The 26,935-nt window shown below is 41.5% G+C and overlaps 2 protein-coding genes across 3 annotated transcripts; both read right to left on the minus strand.

Annotated features, from left to right (window-relative positions):
• Positions 1 to 666: 666 nt before the first annotated feature.
• On the minus strand, positions 667 to 17,701 carry LOC102780743 (UTP--glucose-1-phosphate uridylyltransferase-like). Of its 2 annotated transcripts, none has more exons than XM_087841424.1 (10): positions 17,489 to 17,701; positions 14,794 to 14,909; positions 12,865 to 12,972; positions 7,736 to 7,921; positions 7,466 to 7,599; positions 6,274 to 6,571; positions 5,989 to 6,186; positions 3,472 to 3,714; positions 2,980 to 3,084; positions 667 to 1,053 (listed from the first exon to the last, which is right to left on the minus strand). In XM_087841424.1, the coding sequence occupies exons 2-10, from the start codon at positions 14,890 to 14,892 to the stop codon at positions 946 to 948; spliced, it is 1,479 nt and encodes a 492-aa protein (XP_087697550.1). In that variant the 5' UTR covers positions 14,893 to 14,909; positions 17,489 to 17,701; the 3' UTR covers positions 667 to 945. The 2 variants fall into 2 exon arrangements, with proteins under 2 accessions (XP_087697550.1, XP_087697549.1); XM_087841423.1 differs by lacking the exon at positions 17,489 to 17,701 and adding an exon at positions 15,498 to 15,673.
• Positions 17,702 to 18,910: 1,209 nt separating this feature from the next.
• On the minus strand, positions 18,911 to 26,886 carry LOC102781030 (malate dehydrogenase, cytoplasmic-like). The gene is made up of 9 exons (XM_006806808.3): positions 26,731 to 26,886; positions 25,793 to 25,891; positions 24,404 to 24,500; positions 22,942 to 23,117; positions 22,143 to 22,265; positions 21,404 to 21,580; positions 21,207 to 21,320; positions 20,367 to 20,456; positions 18,911 to 19,343 (listed from the first exon to the last, which is right to left on the minus strand). Exons 1-9 carry the CDS (start codon positions 26,731 to 26,733, stop codon positions 19,221 to 19,223), a joined length of 1,002 nt encoding a protein of 333 aa, XP_006806871.1. The 5' UTR covers positions 26,734 to 26,886; the 3' UTR covers positions 18,911 to 19,220.
• Positions 26,887 to 26,935: the final 49 nt, after the last annotated feature.

A 26,935-nucleotide genomic window follows, 5' to 3' on the forward strand; every position in this document is an offset into this window, starting at 1 on the left:
TTCGGATTACAAGGCGAACAGAACACAGTTGCCCCAAATTAACAGTATAAATAATGACCAAAATCACTAGTTATGTGCAGGACAAAGATGTAGACAAAAAAAAGCACTTTATTATTTATTCTAGTTACTTTTTGATTTGGGTATAAAAACCTGAATTCTAGTTTATATGAATCTCTCTTCTGACCATTTAACCCTGTGTGCTCTGTGATGAAATGATCATTTGTGAGTTTTGTGTGGAGGATCATCAGTAGTGATCCAATCTGAGTCTGCAACTAAGATCAAACAGGTTTTAAGTCTCCAAAGGCCGAGTGTCAGGTGACGAGCAAGACCAGGAGCATCATTTTTCACTGATCTTTTATCGTTGGGTGCAAAAAGGAATTGACAGGTTCAATCACTTTATATGTGAATGGGGTTACAGCTCTTAATGCTCCGATCTACCTATAAGATCCAAATGACTTTGTATGTTTTTGAGCAAACCCAGCACATTGATGCAGGAGTGAAGGGATACAGCAGTGATTAGAAGAATAGCACAGAGGTGCTGTGAGATCAGCCTTCATTTTCATTTTTCTGGGCCTGTTCACAGAACTTTCTGATCTCACCTTGTATACAAAAAAACATAAAATAAATAAAGAGTCCGACGTTTCCACAAAACACAGGAAGCTCTGCTGACCCGTACTGCACTTTTTATTGACACAAGAAAAAGATGACCACAGTGAGCCAGACTTCACAGTGATTGTCTTGCAGTAACAGCAAATTTCTTCTTCACAGTGCTGGAGAAATTTGGAGGCACGATGAATTTGACCTCTGACCTTTTCAGGCTGACTTTACACTGACACAACTGTTTAAAACAAAAGCTGTAACAACCCTGCTGTTCATCAGAAGAACAGAATCTCTTAAAAGTCATCTTTAAGATCCAAATGGCGTCGAGCATTTTCCCAGAAGGCCTCAGTGGTCAAGGATCCGCAGATTTCCTGAAACAATCTTGTTCTCCAGCATGGCTCCAGCAGGAATATCTATCCGGTCACCGTGATTAGCTATGATGATGACGGTACCCTGATGAATAAAAAGATTAACGAGTGAAAAACTGACAGAAATGTCACGTATTCCTGCGACCTCTGTTCGAAATCAAAGGTTATTGTTAAAAATTATAGGCTGGTGACCTGTCCAGGGTGTATCCCGCCTCCCGCCCTGCGGCAGCTGGGATAAGCTCCATGAAAATTGTTGAGTCTGGCTAAAAATCTTTAAGCTGGTCTTTCTTTGAGCAAACATGTTAAAAGGTGAACTAAACGTGCAACATGCGCTACCTATTTGCTCTAAACTTCAATCAATCTGTTCACAATGGTTAGTCAAGTTAGAAGTGAAGGAGCTGCTCGTTGTTATGTCTAACATGGGACATAAATGAAATGTTTAATCTGATCTGCATAGTAATAATCCTCAAAATCCGGTGGGGCCGTTTTCCCCTCATTTCCTTGGAGAGTCGCAGTGTTTTAAAATTAAACTCTGAGTTTCTTTCCCTGCAAAACACATCTTGAAATGATCTCATTCAAATCAGAAAATAGTTGCAATGGAATTTCTCTTGGGAGTGGCTGGAATAATCAGAGGTATCAAGGAAAGATTTACATTTTATACTGTAAATTATATCCAAGGACATTTCTTTTGGCAAATATATTCCTAAATATCTCACAAAGTCCAGTTAAGGTGGAATTCCTTTCTAATTTCTGGAACAGTGCTGTAGGCCCGAATAAGGCTCGACATTAATAGACTATGTGCACGTTAGCATATGCTACTTCCGGTGCGGAAACTCCTGTGGGGAGCTTTTTTTCCGGTGTCCTATTCGCGCCTTGTTTACGGTCCAAAACAAGTTAAGCAAATGAATGAATCAAGCGGCGATTTACATTTCTATAGATGTCTCGGGCATTTACCCAATATATCTGTAAATGATGTTCATCGACTTGTCAATATTTTTTCCCTGCGCCTCAGAGCAAAAGAGAAAAGGGATTCAAATGTTATATTTCTCAGCTGTCCCTCGTTTTTCGCGGGTGTTATGTTCTAAAAATAACCAGCGATAGGTGAAATCAAGCAGCCAATTTTATTTTTTGACGGTGCAAAACGTTTCGTGGACATCGTGGACATACAGCACTGCACTTCAGAGTCACACTGCTAGCGATCGATGCAGTGATTCTGTACTGTACAGGAGAGACGTCACGGAGGAGATCGTCTGCAGCGATCAGGACGCAGGACACAATGTGACGTAAAAAATAAGCATGCAAACTTGCACTAAAAAAATCCGCGAAACAGCGAGGTGAAAGGTGAACCGCGTTATAGCGAGGGACCACTGTAATTTTGAAGGTAAGTCACAACATACCCTTCGTAAATACTAATGTATAGAAACCGTTACCAGCAATCATTCATTTTTGTGTGGCTTTTTTCACGGTTTGTTGACATGCTGTGTAGGTGTGTACTTGACTAGCTGATATCGACGTAACGGGGAAACATCTAGTTTGACTATTGTTGTTGTTTGAATGCTGAACATTTGCCTGTTTAAATCATAAGACCACTATACAGAGATACTTCTGAATGTGGACGATGTGTCTTCTGCTGCAGTTCTGCTTGTGTTGAGTGATGTAAACAACTGATCGATCTAAACTCTTTAAACATCAAAGTTGATCATTAGATTTTTTATGACACAGCAGCGGTGAGTGTTCCCACCTTCTGCTTTTTGTAACTTAACGCAATCTTTCCGTTTTCGAGTTTTGGACATGATCTTGGAGTATATCTTCGCAGTAGCGATTGACCGCAAAGTAAAGCTACTGGAAATGTACAACCCCACATCCGGTCTCAAACCAGGAAGTTAGCATTTTCTCGTGCACAGGGTCAATTCAATTCAGAGAGCTGAAACAATGCTCTGTAGAAGTATTTGGTTTAAGCCTATAGGTGGCGCTGTTCAGCTGTGCCTCAGTTATTGGAGCTGTTGCTTACTTTGAGAGAGACGTTCTTCCCGAAGGTGACATCTCCAGACACAGTGAGGTGATCCAGCTCCAACATGTCAGGGATGTTTTCAAACCTTGCCAGAAACTCCTGAACCTGTGGAGCAAAAAACAAAAACCAACCAAACACTGATTTTATTATTTAGGCTCTCTAACATTATAACATAAAACACCTTCAGATGACTGTTCAGACTCGGCACTATTTAAATAAAACTTCATTTAAACTGAAATGTTTGGAGAATTGCAACATGCTCCTGCTTTCTCACTACGCTGAGCAGCAAGCAGGTCTGGCACATCGTGATGTTGTAGCTGAAAACATTATCTTTCCATTTCCTGAGAATTGATTTTTTTTTCTTAACTTGTAGTTAGATTTAAATATAAAGTGATTAAACCTGTCAATTCCTTATTGCACCCAATGATAAAGTACAGAAGCTGAGAGAGGCTTGGGCTGAGAGCAGAGATGATGCTTTTCGTGGCAGCTGACCTTTGTGAAGGAGCTGCCCAGTTTGACATGAGGCGTGGTCGGGAACTCTCTCTTCTTGCTCATGGTGAGAGAGCCGGCGTCCAGGGTGTACAGATTGGACATCACCAGCAGCAGGTCAGATGACGTCTTCACGGGCAGGAAGCGGCTACGGGGTACGTTCACACCCATGGCATTGTTAAAGCTTTTGATGGCAGCACCCACAGCTGTCTCTAGCTGGATGACGTTCAGCCCACCATCCAGGGTCTACAGAGAGATGGAGCGCTTCAGTCAACAGGAGGAAAAACAGCTCCAACAGGCTCATCATCAAATATGGTCACTCCACTCCTTATTGTCCACTCATCTTAGTGTGATACTAATACACTTAGTACCCCACTAAGATGAGTGGACGATAAGGAGTCGAATGAACAAATTTTTTGAACTCAGGACTTTGACCTGAGTTCAAAAATAGCTTTCAGAATAAACCAAATCTATTGACAAAATGTGCAGAAAAAACTGCTGTGAGCTAATGTCAAAAATATCTACTGTGTAAGATAAGGCCTGGGATGTATGATAATATCAATTTGTATCCTAAGCCAGCGGTCCCCAACCCCCGGGCCTCGGACCGGTCCGTGAGTCGTTTGGTACCGGGCCGTGAGAGTTGAGGTTCAGGTGTGAAATGTATAGTTTTCAGGGTTTTTATCGGTTTTCAGCGTTATTTTGTTATCGTTTTGATCATTAACTCGGTTTTCCTGGGTCTTTTCACGTGTGTTATGAATAAATTTTCTTTTTTTCGGTACCGGTACTAGTTTTATTTTGTTGTATTTATCCGCGACACCTTAAAGGCCGGTCCATGAAAATATTGTCGGGCATAAACCGGTCCGTGGCACAAAAAAGGTTGGAGACCGCTGCCTTAGACAACATATTGACAGTATTCGTCTGAGAAAAGATAAAGCCTCTTGAGAAAATGGAAGCAGGGTTAAAAAGAAAAAGTAAAAGACCCAAAACATTTTAATACGGCCCCCAAAACTTTTCAGAGCCTCATTACTTGAAGTACCTTTAAAATATCGCTTCATATCACAACACCAGAGAACACAAAAGCTCAAGACTGTGATTACGAGGTTTTTAAAGGTACATTCCTTTAGTATTTTGTGCTACTTTGATTCTTAAATATCAGTTTTCTGATAACGTATATGATCTACATGCAGTTCTGAGTTTGACATCCAACTCTTTTTCCTCCCGACACCAAGTGGCACCTCTTTGTAGGATGGTCGTATTTAAGAAGGATCTGAGAATTGTTGCTTAGTCATGAGTAGGGATGGGTATCCAAAAACGGTTCTTGTTGAGAACCGGTTCCCACTGTTTCAATTCCTTGGAACTGTTTGCCATTTTTGCAAACGATTCCCTTATCGATTCCAGTCGCCCCGAATGACGTCACCACGTTGCGGAGCGTCATTTACCTGGCAGGAAACACGGCGCCCAAGCGGCTCAAACGCTCAAAAGTTTGGTCATACTTTACGAGAACGGATGACAACAGGGCAACTTGCAATACTTGCAAAGTAGATATTTCATTTAAGGGAGGAAACACTACGAATATGAAAAAGCATTTGCTCACAAAACACGCGATGACCTTAAATGAAAGTCGTGTTTTTAATTCCGCTCCGGACTCGTGAATCTCAACCCAGCAGCAGCGGTAACGTTTGCACGTCCTCTCCCGTTAATGCGGCAGGTAAATAATCAACTAACACTGCATATTATGTTAGCGCGACCTGCCTTATTACAAAACCTGCCATTACTGTGCGTTTAGGTGACCATGATGAGAGACAGAGTCTGGCTGGCGCTCGCTGGCAGTTCTCGCTGCAGTCTACCGGTAGCGTCTCCTTTCAGGCAGGATAGACGAATGTCACCGAGCAGTGACTCAGTTTGTGGTAAAAGGTTTGCACCCATTTGCCACAGCAGATGCCCCCGATTATCGGTAAGTGAATGTGTTTAATTGTAGGCAGGGACATTACTGGATATTCTTGTGTAATTGCTCCAGAATAATTTATGTTATACTTTGTTATTGCTACAAAAGAATATTTATTTTATTATTTTACATTTACAGTTTTTTCCTGGGGACCCTGTGACACCCCATTGAAGAGCCGTAGGCTGGATCTCTTAAGATCTCACTGTTGGGTTTGTAAGGCCATGTTACTCCTAAATTTCTATCTTGTTCAAAGAGAAGATATAAAACAAAGCTCTAAGCTAATCGACCTTAGTGTTCTCCTTTTTAAAAAGAATCGATAAAGAATCGAATCATTAAACAGAATCGGAATCGTGAAAATCTTATCAATACCCATCCCTAATCATGAGGCAGGTGTTTTTTTAAGTTATCCATGAAAAGGGAATCACAGTGTCACTCGTGTCAGGCACCCTGGATCCCTCGGCTGAGGTTAGTGGTAATGTTTTTGCAGTGGCAGCTCCTGTGCTTCTTAAACAGCCTCACTCCTACAAACAAGTCAAACAGCAAAATGTTAAACAAAAAGATTTCCGCAGGATTACCTTTGGATTGACGATGATCTCCAGGTCCATGGAGTTCTTCTCTTGCAACCTCTTGATGGCAGGCAGAGAGATCCACAAATTGTTAGTGTTGAAGATCTTGAACTTGGTAACAGACTTAAATTCGTCAACATGGGCCTTGGGGACCTGTGCGATCTCCAGCAGCCTCAGACGATCCTCATACTGGATCAGAGTACCACCCTGGACAGAAGGGAAACAGGCTGCACAAGCCGAGCCACACTTTCTTCAGCCGGGACCAGATCGCCGTGAGGGAGACGCTAAACATACCTTGACGTCGGCTCTGGTCTTGTCTGTGACCTCCATGATGAACTCGCAGCGTTTGTCGGCCGGCTGGCTCATCAGATGGTTGAGGACGAACAGGTCGACGGTGGCTCCCAGGTTGTCGATGTTGGAAACAAAGATGTACTCTTTCCCCTCAGCAATGAGTTTGTCCAGGAGCCCGGAGTTCTGGAAGCTGGCATAGATGTCTCCGTGTCCTGGTGGGTACCAGGCCTCAGCATTTTCACCACTGGTGCCCATGCTCTTAGCAATCGGCAGGAGGGACTCCTTGTTGATCCTCGGATACCTATTAAGAAAATAAAGAGTCGCTCATTTAGACTATAAAGAACTGGAGAGCTCTCTATTCCAAGAGAAGTGAAGGAAAATCAGATGGTGGACAAAACAAATTTACCCTCAAAGCAACTTTGACGATTTTATTTTTGGACAGCAGATGTAAACGATGGCCCTGATTTACAGTTTTTATACACAAATCTGTGTGCACACATGTTTAATGCTCAAATCACTGACTTATAAATGATATTTTTCTATATTTTGTGTACTTTTGTACTTCAAATCAGAGAAGACAGCACAGCTCGATATATCTTCAGAATCTTGAATCTGGAAATGTTTTTTAACATCATCATAAACATGAGTAGTGAATGCTGATGCATACATGCCTGCTCTTCATGTAGTGTGCTTCACATCAAGAGACATTTCAAGTCTTCTAAAAACTTGCTTTTCTTATTTTTTCTTATCGCCGTTGTCCTAAAGCCTAATCTGACTGTTTCGCTCTGGAGTCAAATCACTGGATTGTACTTTTTGATGAGTCCTCTGTGTTTGCTCTCACGAAGTTTTCTTTTCAGTGCAGACCTGAATAATAACATCAGGTCTGATGTGATCTTGTCTTTACGTGTCTGGATGTTCTGAATGGATGTCTTCCTTCCAGGTTTTTTTTCTTTAAGGATGCACCAAAGATTATTTGTCCACTGCTAACGCTCCAGATTTCCTTTTAATGGACTTGTTATAGTTTTACTGCTTACCACTTTAACAATGACATATTTAACTTCCATCTGTCTCTGTTTCCATCCAATAAAAAATAATGAACCATTTCTTTAATCACCTCTGGCTTTTTACACTTATTTAAAACTTAACAGATTTTGTTCACAGACTCTCCGTATGTGTGTGTGTGTGCGCACTGCACCTGCTCTGATTGAAAGTGTGGATTTTGACTTGGTGGTGTTTGTATTTCTGCAGGATCTTCTTTGTATCCTCGTCGGTGTTGAAGGAGTTCATGAGTACAAGCGGCACGTCAGCATTAAAGGTTTTGTTTAGATGCTGAAAACACACAATCATATAGCATCGTGTTAAAACAACAATTGTGTCAAGGTAGTTCAGCAGTGGCAAAAACATGACCCTGGACTCATCCTGATCATCAGAGGTTAAGATGTGCAGCGTTTTTCTGCATTCTTACCTCAATTTGTTTCACTGTCAAGTCCAAGAAGGTGTTCTCATTGCGGACACTGATCAGACTCTTTGGGCCCTTGCAGCCCATGCTGGTTCCTAGACCGCCATTCAGTTTGACCACAGCAAGTTTGTTGAGACTGACAGCGATGTTGTCGGGTAGTCCCCTCGCCTTGATCTTGTCATAGGGCTGGATCTGAGCAAGAGACACAAATGAGTAAGATAGGAGTTTTTTTTTTAATACTGTAAAACAAAACAGTGAAGAGGCTCAAGTTAAGTTCAAGGTGAGATTGAACAAACAGTTCAGTTTGTTTTACATGTTCTGCAACAACACAACCAGGCTTTAGTCTGATAAGCACCGACAGCCCGACTCAACACAGCTAACAGCTCTGCAAGTTACAGTGAAACCCATCAGTGCTCGATTTGTTTGTTCATTACAAAGCTGCTATGTCACCACCAGAAATGAGGAGTAACGCATGAAAAGTAGTGCATTACTGTAATCTGATTACTTTTCAAGTAACGACTAAAGGAAGGGATTACTATTGCAAAAAGTAACTCGATTACTGTACTTTCCCGTATGCACGCTGCGTTACTGCACCGTGATTTTGTTTGTGAGAGTGTCTCATGACAATGATGTACGAGCGTGTGACGTCCGTGGCAACAGACGTGTGCAGATCAACAATGGACAATATGAGTAATATATTATAATATGAGAGAGTACGATCGTGCAGCGTTTAAAGCTCGGAAGTACTCACATTACTTTGAGCAACAAAAACATTAGCGTCCGCTGTTCACTCTGTGAGGGAAGAAAACTTCTTTCTACAAAAATTAAAGTTCAAATTGAGCGAGCAGCGAGCACGCTGCCATGGGAATGTGAAATTCACAGAGAAACCCCCGGATCCCCCGCTGACACGGCCACTGCAGCACCGGGCAGACCTCCACCCGCCCCACTCCTGCTAAACTGGTGAAAATAGATTTAAGAGCGACAGGACTCAGTGCCGATGAGTTTTTGATTTAATTTATTTTTTGCTGTGTTTTACTTACATCTATTTGAAAGAGTGAGTGTGAACACAAACATGATTTTATTTTATTTTATGTGCTGGAATATGAAGAAAATAGGTTTAAATGTTAAACAAATGTCTTCAAGTCAAACACTGTTGCATATAATTTAATTTTTGCTTGATGCATAAAGTTGAAAGATTGAACCTAAAAAATGTTTTAAAAAAACTTTTTCATTTGATTCAATTTTATATGATTGATTATGCAGAAAAAGGTCTGTTGCTTTATTACATATTCAGGTTCTGTATCATGTTTTTAAAAAGTAACTAAGCAATAAAGTAATTAATTACTTTTGAAAATAAGTAATCAGTAAAGTAACAGGATTCCTTTCTTGGAGAAGTAATCAGTAACTACTTACTATTTTAAAGTAACTTGACCAACACTGCTGACCACTGCTGACCACTGGGAGATATGTTGACCTCGTTGTGCAGCTATCACAATTTGCCTCTTTAAACTTTCTCAAATCCTCACGCTTGCCCATTTTTCCTGCTTCGACCAAGATCAACTTTGGGGACACAATTTTCACTAGTTTCCCCAATATGTCAAATCCATATCAGGAATATCTGCTTGCAGATATTACACAGAACCAAGAGGAATAAAAGACTGTTTGAAACTGTGATAGGAGCTTGAACTTTTAGCTCACAGGTATTACCTCATTATTTGAAACATTGACCATGTTTGTAACAGCATATATATCCATTACAGATAATAAGGGGGTTGGGAAGTGTATCTGTAACCGGAAGGTCGCCGGTTCGATCCCGGGCTCTCTGTCCTGGTCGTTGTGTCTTTGGGCAAGACACTTTACCCTACCACCTACTGGTGTTGGCCAGAGGGGCCGATGGCGCAACATGGCAGCCTCGCTTCTGTCAGTCTGCCCCAGGGCAGCTGTGGCTACAACTGTAGCTGCCTCCACCAGTGTGTGAATGCGAGAGTGAATGAATAGTAGCATTGTAAAGCGCTTTGGGTGCCTTGAAAAGCGCTATATAAATCCAATCCATTATTATTCTTTATAGAGAGATGTTTCTGTGGTACAAATGTCTACAGTAAGACCATTACCTTTACTTGAACCCTTTTTATATTCAGACAAACATGCATACCCAGATACAAATATATGTGTAGCTGGGTATCAGTAAGTCGAAATGGGAACATGGACAAGTAAACTAAATGTGTATATATGTACATTTATATCATTTCTAGTAAGAATTAAATAAAAAAATGTGTAGGGAAACCAATTTGGGTCCTTTTAATGAATCTCTTCTCCTGTGATGATTAATTTGGAATGAGTGGTGTTGTTTTAGCTTGCCGAATAAAGCCTGCTACATCTATACTGAGTGAAACTGTGGTCTACAGTTATGGGCAGGAGCAGTTTTCTATTTTAAGGTTTTACTTGGATATTTGTGGTTCCATTATTAAACAGTAACTTTTTCCAAAACAGATAACCTCCCGTAACTGGAATGAACAGAGTTACTTTTGGAAGTGCAGTCATGACACAGTGTGACACACAGAAAGGACACATGTATTTATGGTCACACTACACACCATATCACAGCTGTATTTCTGCGCGTGCTTCTATAAGCAGCTATCCAACAACAGAGCAACTGTTAAATATACAACAAGTCACACTGGAACAAACACTGGGACATCTTGTATTGCTTTTCTCTTCATGCTTTGTGACGTTCTGAGGTTTTTAAAGATCTACTGGAATGGTGTGAGCTCGGAGGCCGACCAAAGACGGTCAGCTGCAGGTGATCAGTTATAGAGGAATCTATGACCTTTGCTCTGTGACCTCAGTAAAGTCTTTCCTCACATGTTTGTGGTTGTATTGGAGAGCAAATTGGGTTTAGTGTCTTGCTCAAGGATATTTGGCATGCAGACTGCAGCAGCCGCAGCAACAAACCTTCTGATTAATAGAGAACCTGCTCTGCCTGTTGAGCTGCAGGAGGCCAAAACGTGAGAAAACAAGTGGACAGCTCGAATTATATCCATTATTCCTGTAATATTCCTTTGAGATATCCACAGCTCGTCATGACTGTAAATATGTTAGTGTTTGTTTCAACTCTGGAAAATATCCAGTCGAAGACATTCAGAGACTCTCTTTATGAAATAAACTGACACATGAAAATGTGAGGATCGTTTCAGGGAAAACGTCAAAAACTGTGTAAATAAAGGATTTAAGGGGGTTGGGAAGCGCATCTGTAACTGGAAGGTCGCCGGTTCGATCCCCGGGCTCTCTGTCCTGGTCGTTGTGTCCTTGGGCAAGACACTTCACCTACCACCTACTGGTGTTGGTCAGAGGGGCCGATGGTGCGATATGGCAGCCTCGCTTCTGTCAGTCTGCCCCAGGGCAGCTGTGGCTACAACTGTAGCTGCTTCCACCAGTGTGTGAATGTGAGAGTGAGTGTAAAGCGCTTTGGGTGCCTTGAAAAGCGCTATATAAATCCAATCCATTATTATTATTATTGATGCATGCTCAATCAGCAAGGTATGGAAATCCCACGACGTCGATGCTGTACATATAAAGGCGAGTGTTGTCTTGCACCAGTAAACTTAGAATACAGTGTCTCATTTTCCCTGAACTACCCTCATGAGGACAGCGGTGTTTTGAGGGTGATTAAGGTCAGAAGGGGAGTGCGAGTGGAAGATGTGTGGGTGCTCAGCAGTGTTCAGACAAACGCCAGTGTTTCCCCACTCTCACTGTCCTACAACGACACTCTGCAACGCTCCAGCAGTCAGGCTAATCTTAGTCCTAACCTTCACTTGGCTGATATTTTTGGGAACGCCGTAGGCAGGAACTGAACACGTGTCTGAAATGTCACCATGCTGACAAATAGTTGGCTTTGGCCTGAGCGTTCACTATCATCAGATCTGGTTGCAGTAGCTTGTTTTTGAAGTATGACACCCGTCCCACAGTGGTGTCAGGAGAGGCCATGTTGACCTTAGCGTAAAGACTGGAGTTAGGTAAGTAAGTGCTAGCCTCACTCAGTTACAAGTTAATAAGTAAACATTGTACTCTAATAATATGATTACTCATCTTTAAAATGTTCATTTTTGAATTCACCTTTCTTTGAACTTTTAATATAATTCATCTGAAGGATAAATAAACACGTGAAAGAAATCGGTGTTTGCAGCCATGAAGCCCATCACCACACTGGCTGCAAACTCTTGGGACAGGACATCTCTACATGAATTGAATTCATGATTAAGCTGAACTATGCAGTAAGTTTGCGTTTTAGGGGCATAAAAAAGTGCATTGCTTAATTTAATTAAACACTGAACAATGAAAATTAGAAGCCTTAAAAAATGTTTAATTCTTAACTTAAAAGCTTCAGAAAGTTTTTTGAAAGAGTTGGAGTTGATCTAAGAATGGATGCTGCTCCTGCACATACGTATAACATGTATACAGCTTTAAGATATAAACTGAAGCAGTTAGAAAATATTTTGAAAAATACATTTGCTCATCTGTAGATTATGTAATTATTCCCTTACAACTTAAGCAATGTCTTTTATCCTGTTTTCCTTCTCTCTCCCCAACCGGTCGCAGCAGATGGCCGCCCCTCCCTGAGCCTGGTTCTGCCGGAGGTTTCTTCCTGTTAAAAGGGAGTTTTTCCTTCCCACTGTTGCCAAAGTGCTTGCTCATAGGGGGTCATATGATTGTTGGGCTTTTCTCTGTATCTATGAAGCGCCTTGAGGCGACTTTTGTTGTGATTTGGCGCTATATAAATAAAATTGAATTGAATTGAATTAAGCAGCTGTGGATTGTTAGCAGGTCCCAACTGTGAGGTTTTTCTTACATATTTCTGTTGCTCTCAGATGGGTTATATTCGAGCTTACTTTTATTTAGCTTACTTCTAGAATAATTTATTCATCCCTGAGGAAATTATGTGGTCGCAGTTATTCCAAGACAGAAAGAACTGTAACCGACTAAACTAAAAAGTGTAGATGATGCGCAGAGAGTGAGGGTGTGCAACGATCACACTGCGTACTTGCGCTTTAATGGAACATTTAAAGCACATATGACAATATGAGCACTGCAATGTAAAAAGTCAAGCCGTGTTACCAGAAACATTATCTTGTGCTCACCAGCTCCTCCGGTGGCCGGCTGATCTTGGCCCAGTCCACTGAAGGCCCTTTGACTTGCAGGAATCTGTGGAAGAGCTTCTTGAAACCATCAAAATCTTTTCTGGAGATCTGAAACAAAAGAAGTCAAATATCAAAACTCACTGATTAGGAATCTCTGTTTAACGTCTATATTTTGCATTTATCTAGAGTGATTTTTCACTGGCTTTCAAACTACCCATCCATCCATTCGCTTCCGCTTATCCTTTTCAGGGTCGCGGGGGGCACTGGAGCCTATCCCAGCTGTCATAGGGCGAGAGGCGGGGTACACCCTGGACAGGTCGCCAGTCTGTCGCAGGGCCAACACACAGAGACAGACAACCATTCACACTCACATTCATACCTAGTGACAATTTGGATTATTCAATTAACCTATCCCCACAAGCTGCATGTCTTTGGACGGTGGGAGGAAGCCGGAGTACCCGGAGGGAACCCACGCAAACACGGGGAGAACATGCAAACTCCACACAGAAAGACCTGATGTTGGAATTGAACTCAGGACCTTCTTGCTGTGCGGCAACAGTGCTAACCACCGTGCTGCCCTTTCATGGTGCCCTTCCTACATTAAATAAATCAATACAAAATAAGCTTTATTAGAAACAGTTAGTCAGGCTATACATCAATAAAAGCTTCAAACTAAAAATACAAAGGTGATTTTATTTACAAACATTTTGTTTTTGTCAGCTGATCATATTAAAGCTCTAATCTGCAGGGTGGTTTACACGTCTACCCTGGTTTCTTAAAGTGCACCCCTGATAATATATTATGTGTCCCACAAGCATAACAAGGACAAAGTGGACTTCATTCACAGTGCATACTGTGGTATATTAGACCAAGGGCATGTCTTTAGAATTTCAGCTTCTTATGTGATCATAGCAGATGAAACCTTCATAAGTGAAATGGCTATTTCCCTTTAAACCAGCACACAAACATAATCAACATGAACAGCCACCTCGTTAAAAGACAAACTGAAAACATTTCACACAAGCGCAGCGTCCCTGAACTTTGAGACCTCAAACACAAACACAAAGTTCATCTGTGAAAATAGGTTAGAAGAGTCTAAAGTGTGCTTTCATGTATGCTTGCTTCATAAATTAGCACCAAAACAGGTTTATAAGCTATCAATTAATGTTATGTTAAAAGAAAAGGAGCAACATTGTCTTCGTTCATCCTTCAGATCGACAGCTACACCACATTAAAATCTTCATAATGTCTGAGGCCGATTACTGAAGCAGGTACAGGACCTCTGGGTTGTTCACCTCAGGTTCCCCCGTCAGGCCGACAAAATCTACGTGCTCAGATGAACGTAATGGACTCTCTGTAATAATGCAATAATGTACAAACATTTGTTCTACATATATAACAGATCAATGAGTCCATGGCACCTGTCACCTCGTGTGTCCCCCAAAAACTGCAAGAATGTAACAGAAAATGACAAATTTAACAAAAGTAGTGAATCAGACGCTGTCTCTTCAAAAACCACATCGCTTCAGAGCTAAATTGGACCAAATGAAAATTACTAGTAAAAACCAAACAGTTAATGGCAAAAAAGCTGATGGCGCTTTGTGTCATTACGACCTACGCACCAACGACGACCCTGTGATAGTCTGCGTTCAGTAAAAGTAATGGGTATGTGTCACCTTATTTGACATATGCATGTTTCCTCTCACATATTAACTACAATTAGGTAAATGAAACCTCAATTAACAAAACTGTAGAGGGGAACAAATAGTATTAAATTACTAAAAAGCTTTTCTGGGGCTGCACGAGATAATCCTATGCAGAAAAACCCCACGTTTCCTGCTGTCCTGTGATGTTTGAGAGGATTTTTCAGAGTTTCAGAGCATTTGTGGGGATGTTTGCAGGGAGCAGCAGAGCCAAAGGCGTTCCCACCTCTGCTTCAGCTTTGTTGGTTGTGGTGAGCAGAGCCTCCAGCTCGCGGTGCATCGAGTCCTCATGTTGCTGACGGAGCTTCTCCTCAAACTCTGTCATTGCTCTCCGAGTCAGATCTGTAAGCAAACGCACGGATCGTCTTCATTTAATTCAACCGTAGATGTGTTGCTCAAAGATTAAATACACAGGCTGTTACTGGTTTCCAAATATATTTTAGAAAAAGAGCAATTTTAATCTGTAGCTAGCTAATTTCTCTGTTCTTTTATTTCTCTGTCACCTACATAAATTTAAAAAGTGCTTTAAAAAAATAAAACTTTAAAGCTCAGGTTTGACAGGAATTGTGATCCTGGAATTAAACGCTTGTACTTTATCCTTAATACATCAAATATTAGGTCACACATTAAGCTTGGGAACAAATAATTACACACGGTAGTTAGTGCACCGCAAACCAATCAGCAGAAGCTCACTTTTAAAACAGTACGAGGTCCTTTTATGTCAGTGTTTGTGTCAATACTAAAGTCTGACTTTCAGGATGTCTGAGGACGTGGTGGAGTCTTCAAGTCGCTTTTTTACCCCTCTGGTAATCTTGGTGACGAGGAGTTTAAGGAAAAACCAGAAAATCTATTGACACTAACAACACTAATGTCTGAGAGAACAGACTTGCACTCAGAAAGCCCATCCTGTCAACCGAGATGCAAACTTACCAGCTACAGTCAGAGTCATTTTAACAGTGGGGGCGAGATCAGCCGCTGGCAGCTTTTGGTGGCAGGTTTGTCAGCTCACAGTGAAAAATGGTCCCAAAGAAAAGCAGAGTGAGCAGCTGTCAGAGAACAACACACATACTCCTCATCCTCAGCTCAGAGGAAGCCCACAGAGCCGCTGCTCTGACCCCAAGCTTAATTCAAGGCCTGCCCCCAACCCCACACACCAATCACAAGCTGCCAGGGGGTTTGTCACAAAGCGCTGTGTGCCGCTGAAACATCCAGTTAATCAGTTCTTTAAGAAACAGAACACAGATTGGCTTTTTATGTCCTGCATTACAGTAAAAATCTGATTTCTAGATTTCGGGACTGGCATTAGAAGTAAACAAAATATATGACAGAAACTGGACCTATTAAGTTTTTTTTAAATGTCAACTTTATATTAAAAAATAAAAACTATCCAAAGTCCTTAAAGCCTTGAGGTAGATCTGTCTGACAAGCCAAGGTCAGGATTGCTCATCCTATAACAACTTCCTCAGTCACAGAGTAGGTCCACCCTAAAACTGTTTATTCGTCTATTTTACCTTCTGCAGTTGCCCACAGTTGGGGGTCGCCCACTCATTTCTTCATATCTACCTCCTGAGGATTCCCACCCCATCATTCTACTTTGACGAGTCTCTCAAGCTTCTGTGGATTTGATGGCCACAGCCTTTCAGTGGGATGTGCAGGTCGGTCAATAATATTCACTTTGGACTTTGTAGTTCTTCACCAGAGATGATGTACGCTATGGGTTGTTGTTTTGAAAGACAGCGATAACCTAGATCTAATTTTGCTGCTGAACACTTGAGGTTTCTTTCAAATTTCTTCACGTCCTTTCTTTATGATTCCTTTCACAATACTCCCAACAATGTTTCACTGAGAGGATGGTGTTCTTTGCCTGACCTTTCTTTTTCTAAACATAAGAAGAGCTTCAGTTTAATGGCCTTCCAGTATGCATAATCTTTCTCCAGGTTGTCCTGAGCTTGAACATATCGCTTGTGCAGAAGTGGAGTTTTTCTTGGTGTGTAAAAGGTTCTGGTATTGACCTTCTTTAGGACTACAATTTCTGACTGGGAAGTCAGTCATTGCTGTCTTCGTAGTGGTTCTGGAGTCTGAAGCCACTTCTCTCACTAGTTTTCTTCTCAGCATGTTTGAAATCATCCACTTTTCATCTCTGTCAGGCTTTTTCTATACGGTGTCCAGAAAAAGTCTAAAATGTTTGTTTAGCACGTTTTTTCACGTGACAAACCCTTGCTTAAGTTTTTATACTGTGTGTAAATTGGAAGTTATCCTTCACCTTAAACTCAATTTTGCTTTGAGCATTACAGAGATGAAGCATGTTGTACTTCATGCTAGTCCAGTTTTTCAGGGGCTAATATTGTTGAGAATTATTTTTCTCGTAAGTTATTCTATTTTATTGTGTGCAAACAGAAATAATTTATGCTTTAAAGAAAACTGGTGTGTATAGAAACGCTATGCTGAAAATAAAATATTAATAAAAAAAATAAATTCACCCTTTTAAATGTGAGGTTTTGCTATATTTCTTCCATTCAGATAATAATTTAGTTGGTTATCCAAGTTATCGGTGGTTTGTTGCTGAAATCACCTGCATGTAAATTAAGTTCCCAGAGAAGCTTTAATGGTGACCTTTACCATGACCTTTACCCTGCTGTTTAACGGTCAAATGTTGAGATTCCGCTCCAGCTGGCACAACGTAAAGGCACGTATCATTGCACCACAAAGAAAAAACTGCAACGTTTGCTTAAAATTCACTAAAGCTATCAGCTGCAGATTGTTGTGTGTCCATTTGGCTGTAGGGTGTGAAGACGGTGGTGAAACGTTTAGCGCGCACACACACGCACACAGGGCAGAAGCAGCTTCGTGTTTGAGCGCTTTTCAATGTTCATTTACGCTTCGTGCAAAGCAGCCACAGCTCTTACTGAGCTCTTACTCACCTGAACACTGTCAAAGTAACGGAAGGGCCTTAAACACACCCGAGAACAACACGGACAACTTCAGACGGGGACCGAGTCGGGCTCAGACCGGGGAGGTCATTTTAATTTAAAAACAAATAACATTAAAATGTGTCAACACGAAAAGTCGTCATCCTGCCTTTAGCTTGTAGCTGACAGCAGCCACAACCAGCTCCGCGCAGTGCGAGCCCACGGGGTGGTAAGTGACGTAACGGTGCGCCTTTTGTGATTGGCTAAAAACGCCTGTCAATCGAAGCGGGGGGCCATAGTTTCATCTGCGATACTGCTGGTCATTAACCCTTCTTCCATTTTCTACAGATAGATTCACCAAACTGCAAAACTCTACAAAGAAAACCCTGTTAACACCTGTTTAACACCTGTTTAACACGCCCCCAAGCCCCCAAAACTGTCACATCTAAAACTTTTATGCTGTTTGCTGCAGGTTTTAGCCCCATTTCTTTATATTATTTATTTATGGTTATAACGGGAGGAATGCATGTTTCCATTTCCATTTATCTGTCTTTCTGTCTTTTGTAGACCAGTGCTTAATTTGACAAAAACAAAACAAAAACAGCTTTAGTATAACTGCCATTTATTCTTTTGAAGTTAACAAGCTTTCATTACCGATCTCCTGTTTCCACATATCTTACTCTGGTTTTATTTGTATTGTATTCAAATTCAAATTCATATTCAAGAAATATTTTCTTGGTTCTATCCTAATTATTTTTCAAGGTGAAGTCTGTCAGTCTTTCAGAATACTACAATTTTCAGTCTATTGTTGATTAAAAAAAGTTTCATTTATATAAACACTGGTAATACAACTGAAACCCTATAGTTACCTATTAATTTAGTTGCAAACAGGAAGAGTCTGATTATAAATTAATAACTGAACGCAACACACAAAAAAAAAACCTCAGCTGTTTGTGTACAGATTGATACTGCCCTCTGGTGGCTAATAGTCTTCTACTGCAACTGTCTGGAGGATTTAATAGAAATCATAAAAGTATCATCACCACCCGGGTTGAGCTTTGTTCTGCCTTCTGAGGTTTTCAGAGTGGTAAAACACCACACTATGCAGTGTCATTATAAGGTAGACACTGGCTAAAACTTTACAATATTGGTGCTCATTTCCCACACATCACTGCAAGTTGATTTACAAGATTGGGATATAGAAAATATATCAAAAATATTTTAAAATAAGACTTAAAAAGGTTGTGCTGCACATAATGTCCCCTATACTGCATTCATGTGTCTTTCAGATTGTATTCTGACAGTGGACCATCTATTATAACAGATCCAGTAGGGTATGATAGTTTAACCCCAGTCTTTAAAGAAAAGTTTAAAACCTGCATTGTATCCACTGCTGAGACTCCTAAACATGAAAGAAGCACACGTGAGGCCTGGTTTGGTCTGTCGGTTTCTTGCTTTATTGGTGACATGTTCCGTTACAGTTTCTGGACAGCTACTGCGTGTTATCTACCACCAGACATTTTTCAGTGTCTTGCAGATGTAGGAGGCCAGGCTATGTTCATTAAACAGGTTTTCTGAAAACCTGAAGTGGCCAAGTGACACACACTCACTCACACGCATAAACACACACACACACAAAGGTGACACGCGGGCGCCAGCTTGGACGGTTTATTACGGTGGAATCTCAGAGCCGAGAGCAGCGCGCCTTTGGGGGAACTACATTCTGGACACCGGCGCGTGACAGTCACTGGGAGAGGAAATCCAGGGCGGTGTCTCGCTCCTCCACCAGCTCTGCCGCTGTGGCGTCCATCTTGGCTCGGGAGAAGTCATTGATGGGAAGGCCATCGACCACTTTCCAGGTCTTGTTCTGTGGATAGAGAGAGAAGAGTCAGTGGTCGAGCTATGAGATTTATTACATTTTGTCCAAACTCAACTTCAACTGAGCCTGTCAGCAAAAGAGCATCATTGTTACACTGTTATTGTTGCTGTGCGACAAACATCAACTAAAACCATGGAGTGACTTACATGTGACTAACCTACAGTTTTGGACACTAATGTATCTTATACATCATCTGGGAGACGAGTATATACACTTTATATACAAGTAGCAGTTATAATGCCGACTAAATTTACATGAATGTGATAAGGGGCACACGTTCATTTTGCAGCGGTTAAGTAATTAGGCAAGCTAGCCAACCACTTTAATCTGATTTTGGTTAAGCGTTGGGTAACATTAGCCAGAAGACAGATCTGTTCAGTGAGATAAATGTCCTGTTGATGTCCACTGCAGCATTCTGCAGGCTTTAATATTTACAGCGTGTTTTTTTTTTCTCTTCTTTTTAGCTGATATCAGCTAACATCAGCTAACATCAGCTAACATTAGCTAACATCAGCTAGCATCAGCTAACATCAGCTAGCATCAGCTAACATCAGCTAGCATCAGCTAGCATCAGCTAGCATCAGCTAGCATCAGCTAGCATCAGCTAACATCAGCTAACATCAGCTAACATCAGCTAACATCAGCTAACATCAGCTAACATCAGCTTACTTGCTAACGCTGACAAACTGCTTGATGCCCAGGCAAAAAGAAATACACCCTCAACAACCTTAAAGAGTTTGTGTTTATTTTCTGAACCGATGGAGGCAGAAGAGTGCAGGTGGACATGCTGCTGAAAAGACAAATCGGTTTGCTGCAGATTTACTAACATTGTTTATTTAGCTTCACATAAGGACCATAAAGCAGCAGGAGTGTGGGAATGATCTGCAGCAGCTGTTTATGTAGACAGATGTATGTAACCTGTATATAAACCAGCCCAACACAAGAACCTGGACAGATTTTGAACAGTCACTTCCTAATCTGGACCTATTTTACGGTCCAGCATGTATTCACCTTGATTTGGACTGGGAAAGAATAGATCAGGTCCTCTGGGATGTTGTAGGAGTTTCCAGAAGCATAGACACCCATGGAGACAAATTCACCCTTGAAGACAGGTAACAGTTTCAATCAGTTTGCATCAATAACATGTAAGCAGAAATATTTAAAGAAAGACGACAAACTCAGCAACTTGTCTGGAAAAAAGAAAAGAAAAAGCTTTTTTGATGTAACTTTACAGGTCTAAAGATGAGTACTCACCTTTCTGACCATCGGGATTCTACGGAGCCCCGCAGGGGACATGGGAGAAAAAAAAATTAAGACGGACTTTTGCGAGATCTTGCAAAACAAACTCGGGCTCTTGCAAAAGTTCAATTCCAACAATGGCGGCAGCTACTTAGTTGTAATATTACTCTTTCTGGGTCACAAAATACACTTTTAAGATATTTTGAGGCGTGAATGTAGTTGTGTAAACGTCAGATACCTGCTCGGTTTACAAGACATCACATATTTGCAAAAGTGCTCCGACGTTTTCGGAGATCTGACACCCACTAGCTCGAAGCTAACGGGAGGTCGAGACCTACTACAGCCGGGAGAAACACCGCTTTCCCGGCACATCGTGCTTCGACCTCCTGGTTGGCTTCGAGCTGGCGGCCTCCGAAGAATGCGGCTAAAACTTTTGTGAGATCCCGCAAAACTTTTGCGAGATCCCCAGTTTGTTTTGAGAGATCTCGCAAAAGTCCGTCTTAATTTTTTTTTTCTCCCATGTCCCCTGCGGGGCTCCGTTTCTTATTATCGTCAAACACTAAAAAAATAAAATAAAATTGAGCTGGCATTAATCTCTGTGTCCACACTGACCTCCTTGGTGCCAAACCAGATGTCCCTCATGTGGTCACAGATGGCCTTGGCGGCAGACATGGCACTGGACAGCTTCCTGGCCTTGATGACAGCAGCACCACGCTGCTGCACTGTCTGCAAGATGACGAGGAGAAGTTTTCACATTGGAACAAAGTTTCTGTCTGTTTGTTATGTTCAGCATGGAGTCAATAACTCACAGAGATGAAGTCTCCTCTGAGCCAGGCATCGTCCTTGATGGCTTGGTAGGCTTCCGTCTCGGCTCCCTGGAGGTTGACCTTAGCGTGGTGGACATCGGGGTACTGGGTGGAGGAGTGGTTGCCCCAGATGATGACGTTCTTCACTTGGTCAGAGGACACGCCACAGCGCATCGCCACCTTCAGGAGAGAATACAACAACAATAATGGTGCGTTTTCCAGTTAGTGGTTATTCGATATAAAATCTTTTATCAATATAAGCGAAAAAACCCAAAACAAACTGTTACTGGGGAACCAAAGGAAAGTTTGAGCACCTGAAAAAACACTTTGTGCAGCTAAATGTTGTGGGCACTTGTTTGTGTGTGATATTGTTCGGCTGTCTTTGCAAAGACAAATGTCAGTTTTAGATCTTAATGTACATCACAGTATTATGATACGGTTTACTCATTGCCACCAAAAAACAAAACAAGTTTAAAGCATGTCTGGACATATTTAGGGCAGAGACGAACTGCAATCACGTCAGATAGGATTTTATGCATTACTATAGTTCAATGTCACTTTACAATTCAAAATAATTTCATGATGACAACTCTCGTCAGCTTGATTTAAGAGTTTCTCACAGAAACTGTCCCAACAGGCTGAGTGTTTAACTGCCTCAGTGATCTGTGGCCAACAGGAGGTTGTCCTGTATTATACAAAGTATATTGTAAACAAAACAATAGTAAATTGTAAACACGTGTACCTGGGAGCAGGCTCTGTTGTGGTCCAGTCGGGTCAGGCAGGAGAAGTTCTCTTTAGGGATGGATGGAGCAGACTTGGAGGCGATCAGACAGTTGGTGTTTGCGGGGTTTCCAACCACCAAAACCTGTCAGGGTGAGATCCAAACACATCTATCAGACAGAGTCTGAGACAATTTCCTGAATTTGTTTTGCCTGCAGCAAGCAAATGAACAACTGGCAAAACAGAGTCACAGGGTGAGCAGAATTTAGAAGATGCTCAAATCTTCTGTTATCCTGAAAATACACATTTATTTAAAAAAAATTAAAACTTTTATACTAACGGAGTAATCAAAAACGTAATGTTTACAGTATACAGTATAGCTCTACGCTGGTAGTGACCTGAGTTTGTAGCTGCTCTGTTAAAAGTCATTTCTGAGCAGAGCGGGTTGTTATGGCCCACGGCGCTCTGTTGCATAAACAAACTCAGAAATGAATCACACAAATAAATTTAGCTCTCTTGACAAAAAGGACTTAAAACACAAATATTCTTCTCCTCTTTGTAAACACAACTCCAGCATGAAAAAGAAAGACTTTTGAAGATAAAGTACTCGGGACTAATCCTCACTGAATTAGAGATTTTAAGATTAGTCACAGTACAAAGTGCAAGTTCAACAAAACACACTTGATGGTTTTGACACGCAAAAGACTTTTTCTGGATAAGCACTTTCACTTCCTGTGTTCATCAGCTGCAACTGGCTTATTAAAAAAAAAAAGCGAATGAAATGAACGTAAATATGGATATAGTGAAAGTCGAGGGGTCACCTTGACAGTCTTCTTCGCATACTTGTCCAGAGCAGATCCTTGCGTCTTGAAGATGGCCACGTTGGCCTTGAGCAGGTCCTTCCTCTCCATGCCCTCCTTCCTGGGCATTGAACCCACCAAAATGGCGGCATCAATGTCCTTGAAAGCCACTTCTACCTTGTCGGTGGGGATGACCTCTGTTGGAGACGAAGCACATTAGCTGTCGCAATCGGGACTTAAATATTCCAATATTTTGACAACATTTTGATGAGCGAGATGAGAGACAGCCTTTATTTGTCAGTTGCCCACAGTTGTTTTGCAAACCCCACGCACATTTTCTTTCTGTGTTTATCATTACACTGCACCATCTGAACAAAGGGGCCCTGCAGGAACGTCATGATAAGAAAAAGTAAATGCATGGACTGATAAGACACACACTGATTTTTAAAACCAGCATCGGTACCCAGTGTACCCACACACTCCCTGCAAGCGTAACTTTGCCTTTAAATATAAATTTGAGATTTATTTCCCCCAATTTAACTTTTTTTTAAACACCCTTGTTGCCTTGACTCTGACTTTTAGGACATTTCAGGGCCTGGAGATTAGCTAACTGGGGTATAACCATAATTCATGGAGTAAATCATGACTGTCCGATCACATTCTGTGATCACATGACCTGAAGACAACTCAGACACTTTGATTTTTTTTAAAGTTCTGACTAAAAATAGCGACTACTTTAATGAAAGTTACAGAAGCTTGGCATCTCAAAGATACGTAGGGTATAGCTGATTGGCCTACTATGCAAACTTTGGACAGTAGTATTTATTTTATAATGACAAAATCAGTGTGATAATTTATAAAAAATGATCATTTCCCAAGTAAAGATAGTCCTCGATAGGGTCACATTAACCTTCAACCAATTGTTACTGTAATAAAAGCTCATTGTTATTGAGTGACTGAGTCCACATGAAGATCTGCAGCCTCGGCTGATTCTGCCTTTGCTGATAAGATGTGCTTGATGTCTGATGTTAGACGTAAGCCGGCTGCTATCAGCCTGGACTTCAGTCGGGGTTCATCTCTACTCCATTCATATTTGTCCCACCACTGCTCTGATTGGCTGCTGTGGTGCTTGAACCAGCAGCCAACCAGAAACTATACTTCAGACACTCCTCCAAAGAGCAGCAGCAGACAGAGAAGGCTTCTGCCCACAGTTTATTTAAAATCTCCATCCTTCTTTCCACTTGAGCTTAAAATGTGCAATAAACAGCTAACATGATAGAGAGGTTTCTGATTCAAAATAATTTCACCATCACAGCAAAAGCTCTGCAGAATATTTGTCAACATCTTCAAAGGCAACACCGTTTAAGATTCCAGAAAATAAACAAGCAGTTGTTTTTGTAATTAAACGGCTAGTTTAGATCCAACTGATTGAGAAGATTCACCGTGAATTCTCGCCACGCACAGGCACACGGTGTGGGCTTACCCTTCAGAATGGGGAGGGCGCAGTCCTGCAGCTCCATGACGACTCCATCAAGCACTGGCAGCATGGGGGGGATGTCCAGGAGGATCAAGATGATTGGCTGAGAACACAACATGGTGACATCACAGTAAGACGTAAGACAACTTGAATTATGGCGTTCAATGTGCATCATACAAGTTCAAACCAAACAGTTTATTGTAAGTGATATAAAACAAACAAAAACCCAAAAACTTTTGACTCATTTATTTGTAAGCAAAACAGGGTTTATCCATGAAAAACACTGATGTGGCTTAAAATTAGATTTTGCTTGTGGATAAGGGACAGATAGATACTTGGGGAAATCCATGGTTAACATCAGCCGGGCATCTACAGAATTATTTCGTACGTTGTCTTTCGTCTGGCTAACACTGGCTCTTTCTAGCATGTCCTCTCATGTGTAAGCTCTTTCTAGTGAAAATGCGATCTCGAACAGACGGGATCAGTAATTTATCCAAACTCCCTGTGCAAAAGCAAGCAAACTTAAGTCACTTATTAATGCTTTGATAAAGTTATGCAGAGCTCATTTTATAAATGTCGGGGAAAATGTGCAAAACACTCAGTGCAGCATGTTTCAGTACAAGCAAGATTATGATTTTTTGTAATTAAGGTGAATATAGCATGAAAGTGAAAGGATCTGGGACAGATTAGCTCCTTTCTACACCTTTCGATGCATTTCCGGTCACCTCCCACCTGGAGTGACTCATTAAAGGTCATGTTTTAAACTGCAATACTGGCACTGAATCAGGTGCTAAAGTAGAACCTGTTGTTCCTAAAACTTGTTCTTCCAAACCTTAACAGGTGTGGAAGTTTTCCCATGCTTTTCTCCAACGCCTTCCTAAATCCATATTAGTTATTAAAGCTCTGTTATTTTATTCTAATAGCATACCTTTGCATGATTCCCAGTTTAATACTCTTACATTGGCTTCATCTTCTAAAACAAGCTGTTTTAGCCCCTCCCACTTAGAGACCACACTCCCTTTAAGTCAACTTTCTGGCTGCACTCATCAAACATAACAGTGAACAGCGAGTGGGAGGGGCTTTTGTGCTTACAGGCAGCACTGTGCACATGAGATGTCCATATCAGTGAAAGAGCGTTTAGAGCAGCCGGAGCTTCAGGCTCACAGAGACTACTTGTTCATAAAGAGGCCTTTTATTTGAAAACTTTGTTCACTTCTCCTTTTTCCCTACACTCTCTCACAGATCAGAACTCCATTAACTATCCCTGAATTAAGGCATGTTCACTACTCATGGTAATTCCATTATATAACAGTCCCAGTCAGAGCTCGGGATCTGGGAGAAGGGGACTCTGCTGCTTCTGAACGTTATGTAATCAAAGCTCAGAGTGAATCTCACCTGGTCCTTCCCGAACACATCTCCCTTGGCGATGCTGTACAGCAGGGAGTAGGCAATCTGGCCAGCAGCGCCGGTCACCAGAACACGGATTGGTTCAGCCTGCGTAGACAGAAACATCAGTGTCACTGACCCAGTTAAACAACTGAGGCAGGAAATGAAGGAGCAGTAACTATCACTGTTGGCTCACTAACTGTGACTTTATACACATGTATAACAAACTCAATCTTTACACTGAGGACAGTGATGTCTTCCTCATAGACAAAACTTCACAACAAAGTTATGAAAATTAGGACAAACAGAATGATCTAATATTCTTGCATAATAGCAAGAGCAGCAAAATTATTGCTTATTTTCTGTGAGCACTTGGTATCATAAAAAATAAAAAATAAACTGCAGATAAGTATGCCCAGAGCTCGCCTTGCATTATTTCTAACTGGGGGGTTTGTAAGAGAGATTTCAATCTGATGGAGCTCCTGTTGTGATTGGTTACCCCAACAGATTGAAAGAAAAGGCCGCTGATGTAATTTGACGCCGACGCCACGCCATCGCCTCTCCTTCATATTAAAATGGAGGTTTTGATGTGCAGTGAAGCAGCGACTGTTACACAGCACAGCGGTGCACTAACAGACCGTTGCTGTGTTACATCTTCCGTGTTTTCGATAACGCATCTCCTTCCTGCGCCACAGCCCGCGCGTGTCTGCTTTGCCCTTGGGTCTCGTGCGAACACAAAGATAACCTTTATTAAAAACTCGTCACACCATCAGCATGAAGTGCGATGAAACAATTACTCTGCCGCCTTCTTGCCAATGTCAATGTTAACGATTAGTGCATCATTAAATAAACCGTTTTTTTTTAACCAAGATAAACGGCATTACGATATTCGACGTCTAGTTTACTTAGTTACTATCAGCCAACGAGGTCAAAATATCCCAGCTTACCATTTTAACTAGTGAATGCAGATAGGTTTGCTGTGCAGCGCCTGATTCCCCCTGTCAGAGTCGGACTGGACTGCGAGGTCACCTCTAGCCTTGTGTTGTTAGTCAGGCGCCGAACCGACTCTTCACACTCACCATGGGATTTGTAGTCCTTTTCGATATTAATTCAGATGTTTTGACACAGCCGAGAATACAGAAAAGAACCCAT

This window comes from Neolamprologus brichardi, chromosome 6, assembly GCF_056152115.1.
Source record: "Neolamprologus brichardi isolate AB-2024 chromosome 6, ASM5615211v1, whole genome shotgun sequence".
In the NCBI taxonomy this organism is placed as follows: Eukaryota; Metazoa; Chordata; class Actinopteri; order Cichliformes; family Cichlidae; genus Neolamprologus; species Neolamprologus brichardi.

What these genes read in the sequence shown, in the direction of transcription:
- LOC102781030 (XM_006806808.3), bottom strand. An exon ending in ATGCGAAGAAGACTGTCAAG is followed by an intron (nt 22,266 to 22,941) that starts GTGACCCCTCGA and finishes TCACCCTGACAG; the next exon opens with GTTTTGGTGGTTGGAAACCC. An exon ending in TCTGGTTTGGCACCAAGGAG is followed by an intron (nt 20,457 to 21,206) that starts GTCAGTGTGGAC and finishes CCTGTCTTCAAG; the next exon opens with GGTGAATTTGTCTCCATGGG.
- LOC102780743 (XM_087841423.1), bottom strand. An exon ending in CACACTTTCAATCAGAGCAG is followed by an intron (nt 6,572 to 7,465) that starts GTGCAGTGCGCA and finishes TTTTCTTAATAG; the next exon opens with GTATCCGAGGATCAACAAGG. An exon ending in AGACCAGAGCCGACGTCAAG is followed by an intron (nt 6,187 to 6,273) that starts GTATGTTTAGCG and finishes CCTTCTGTCCAG; the next exon opens with GGTGGTACTCTGATCCAGTA.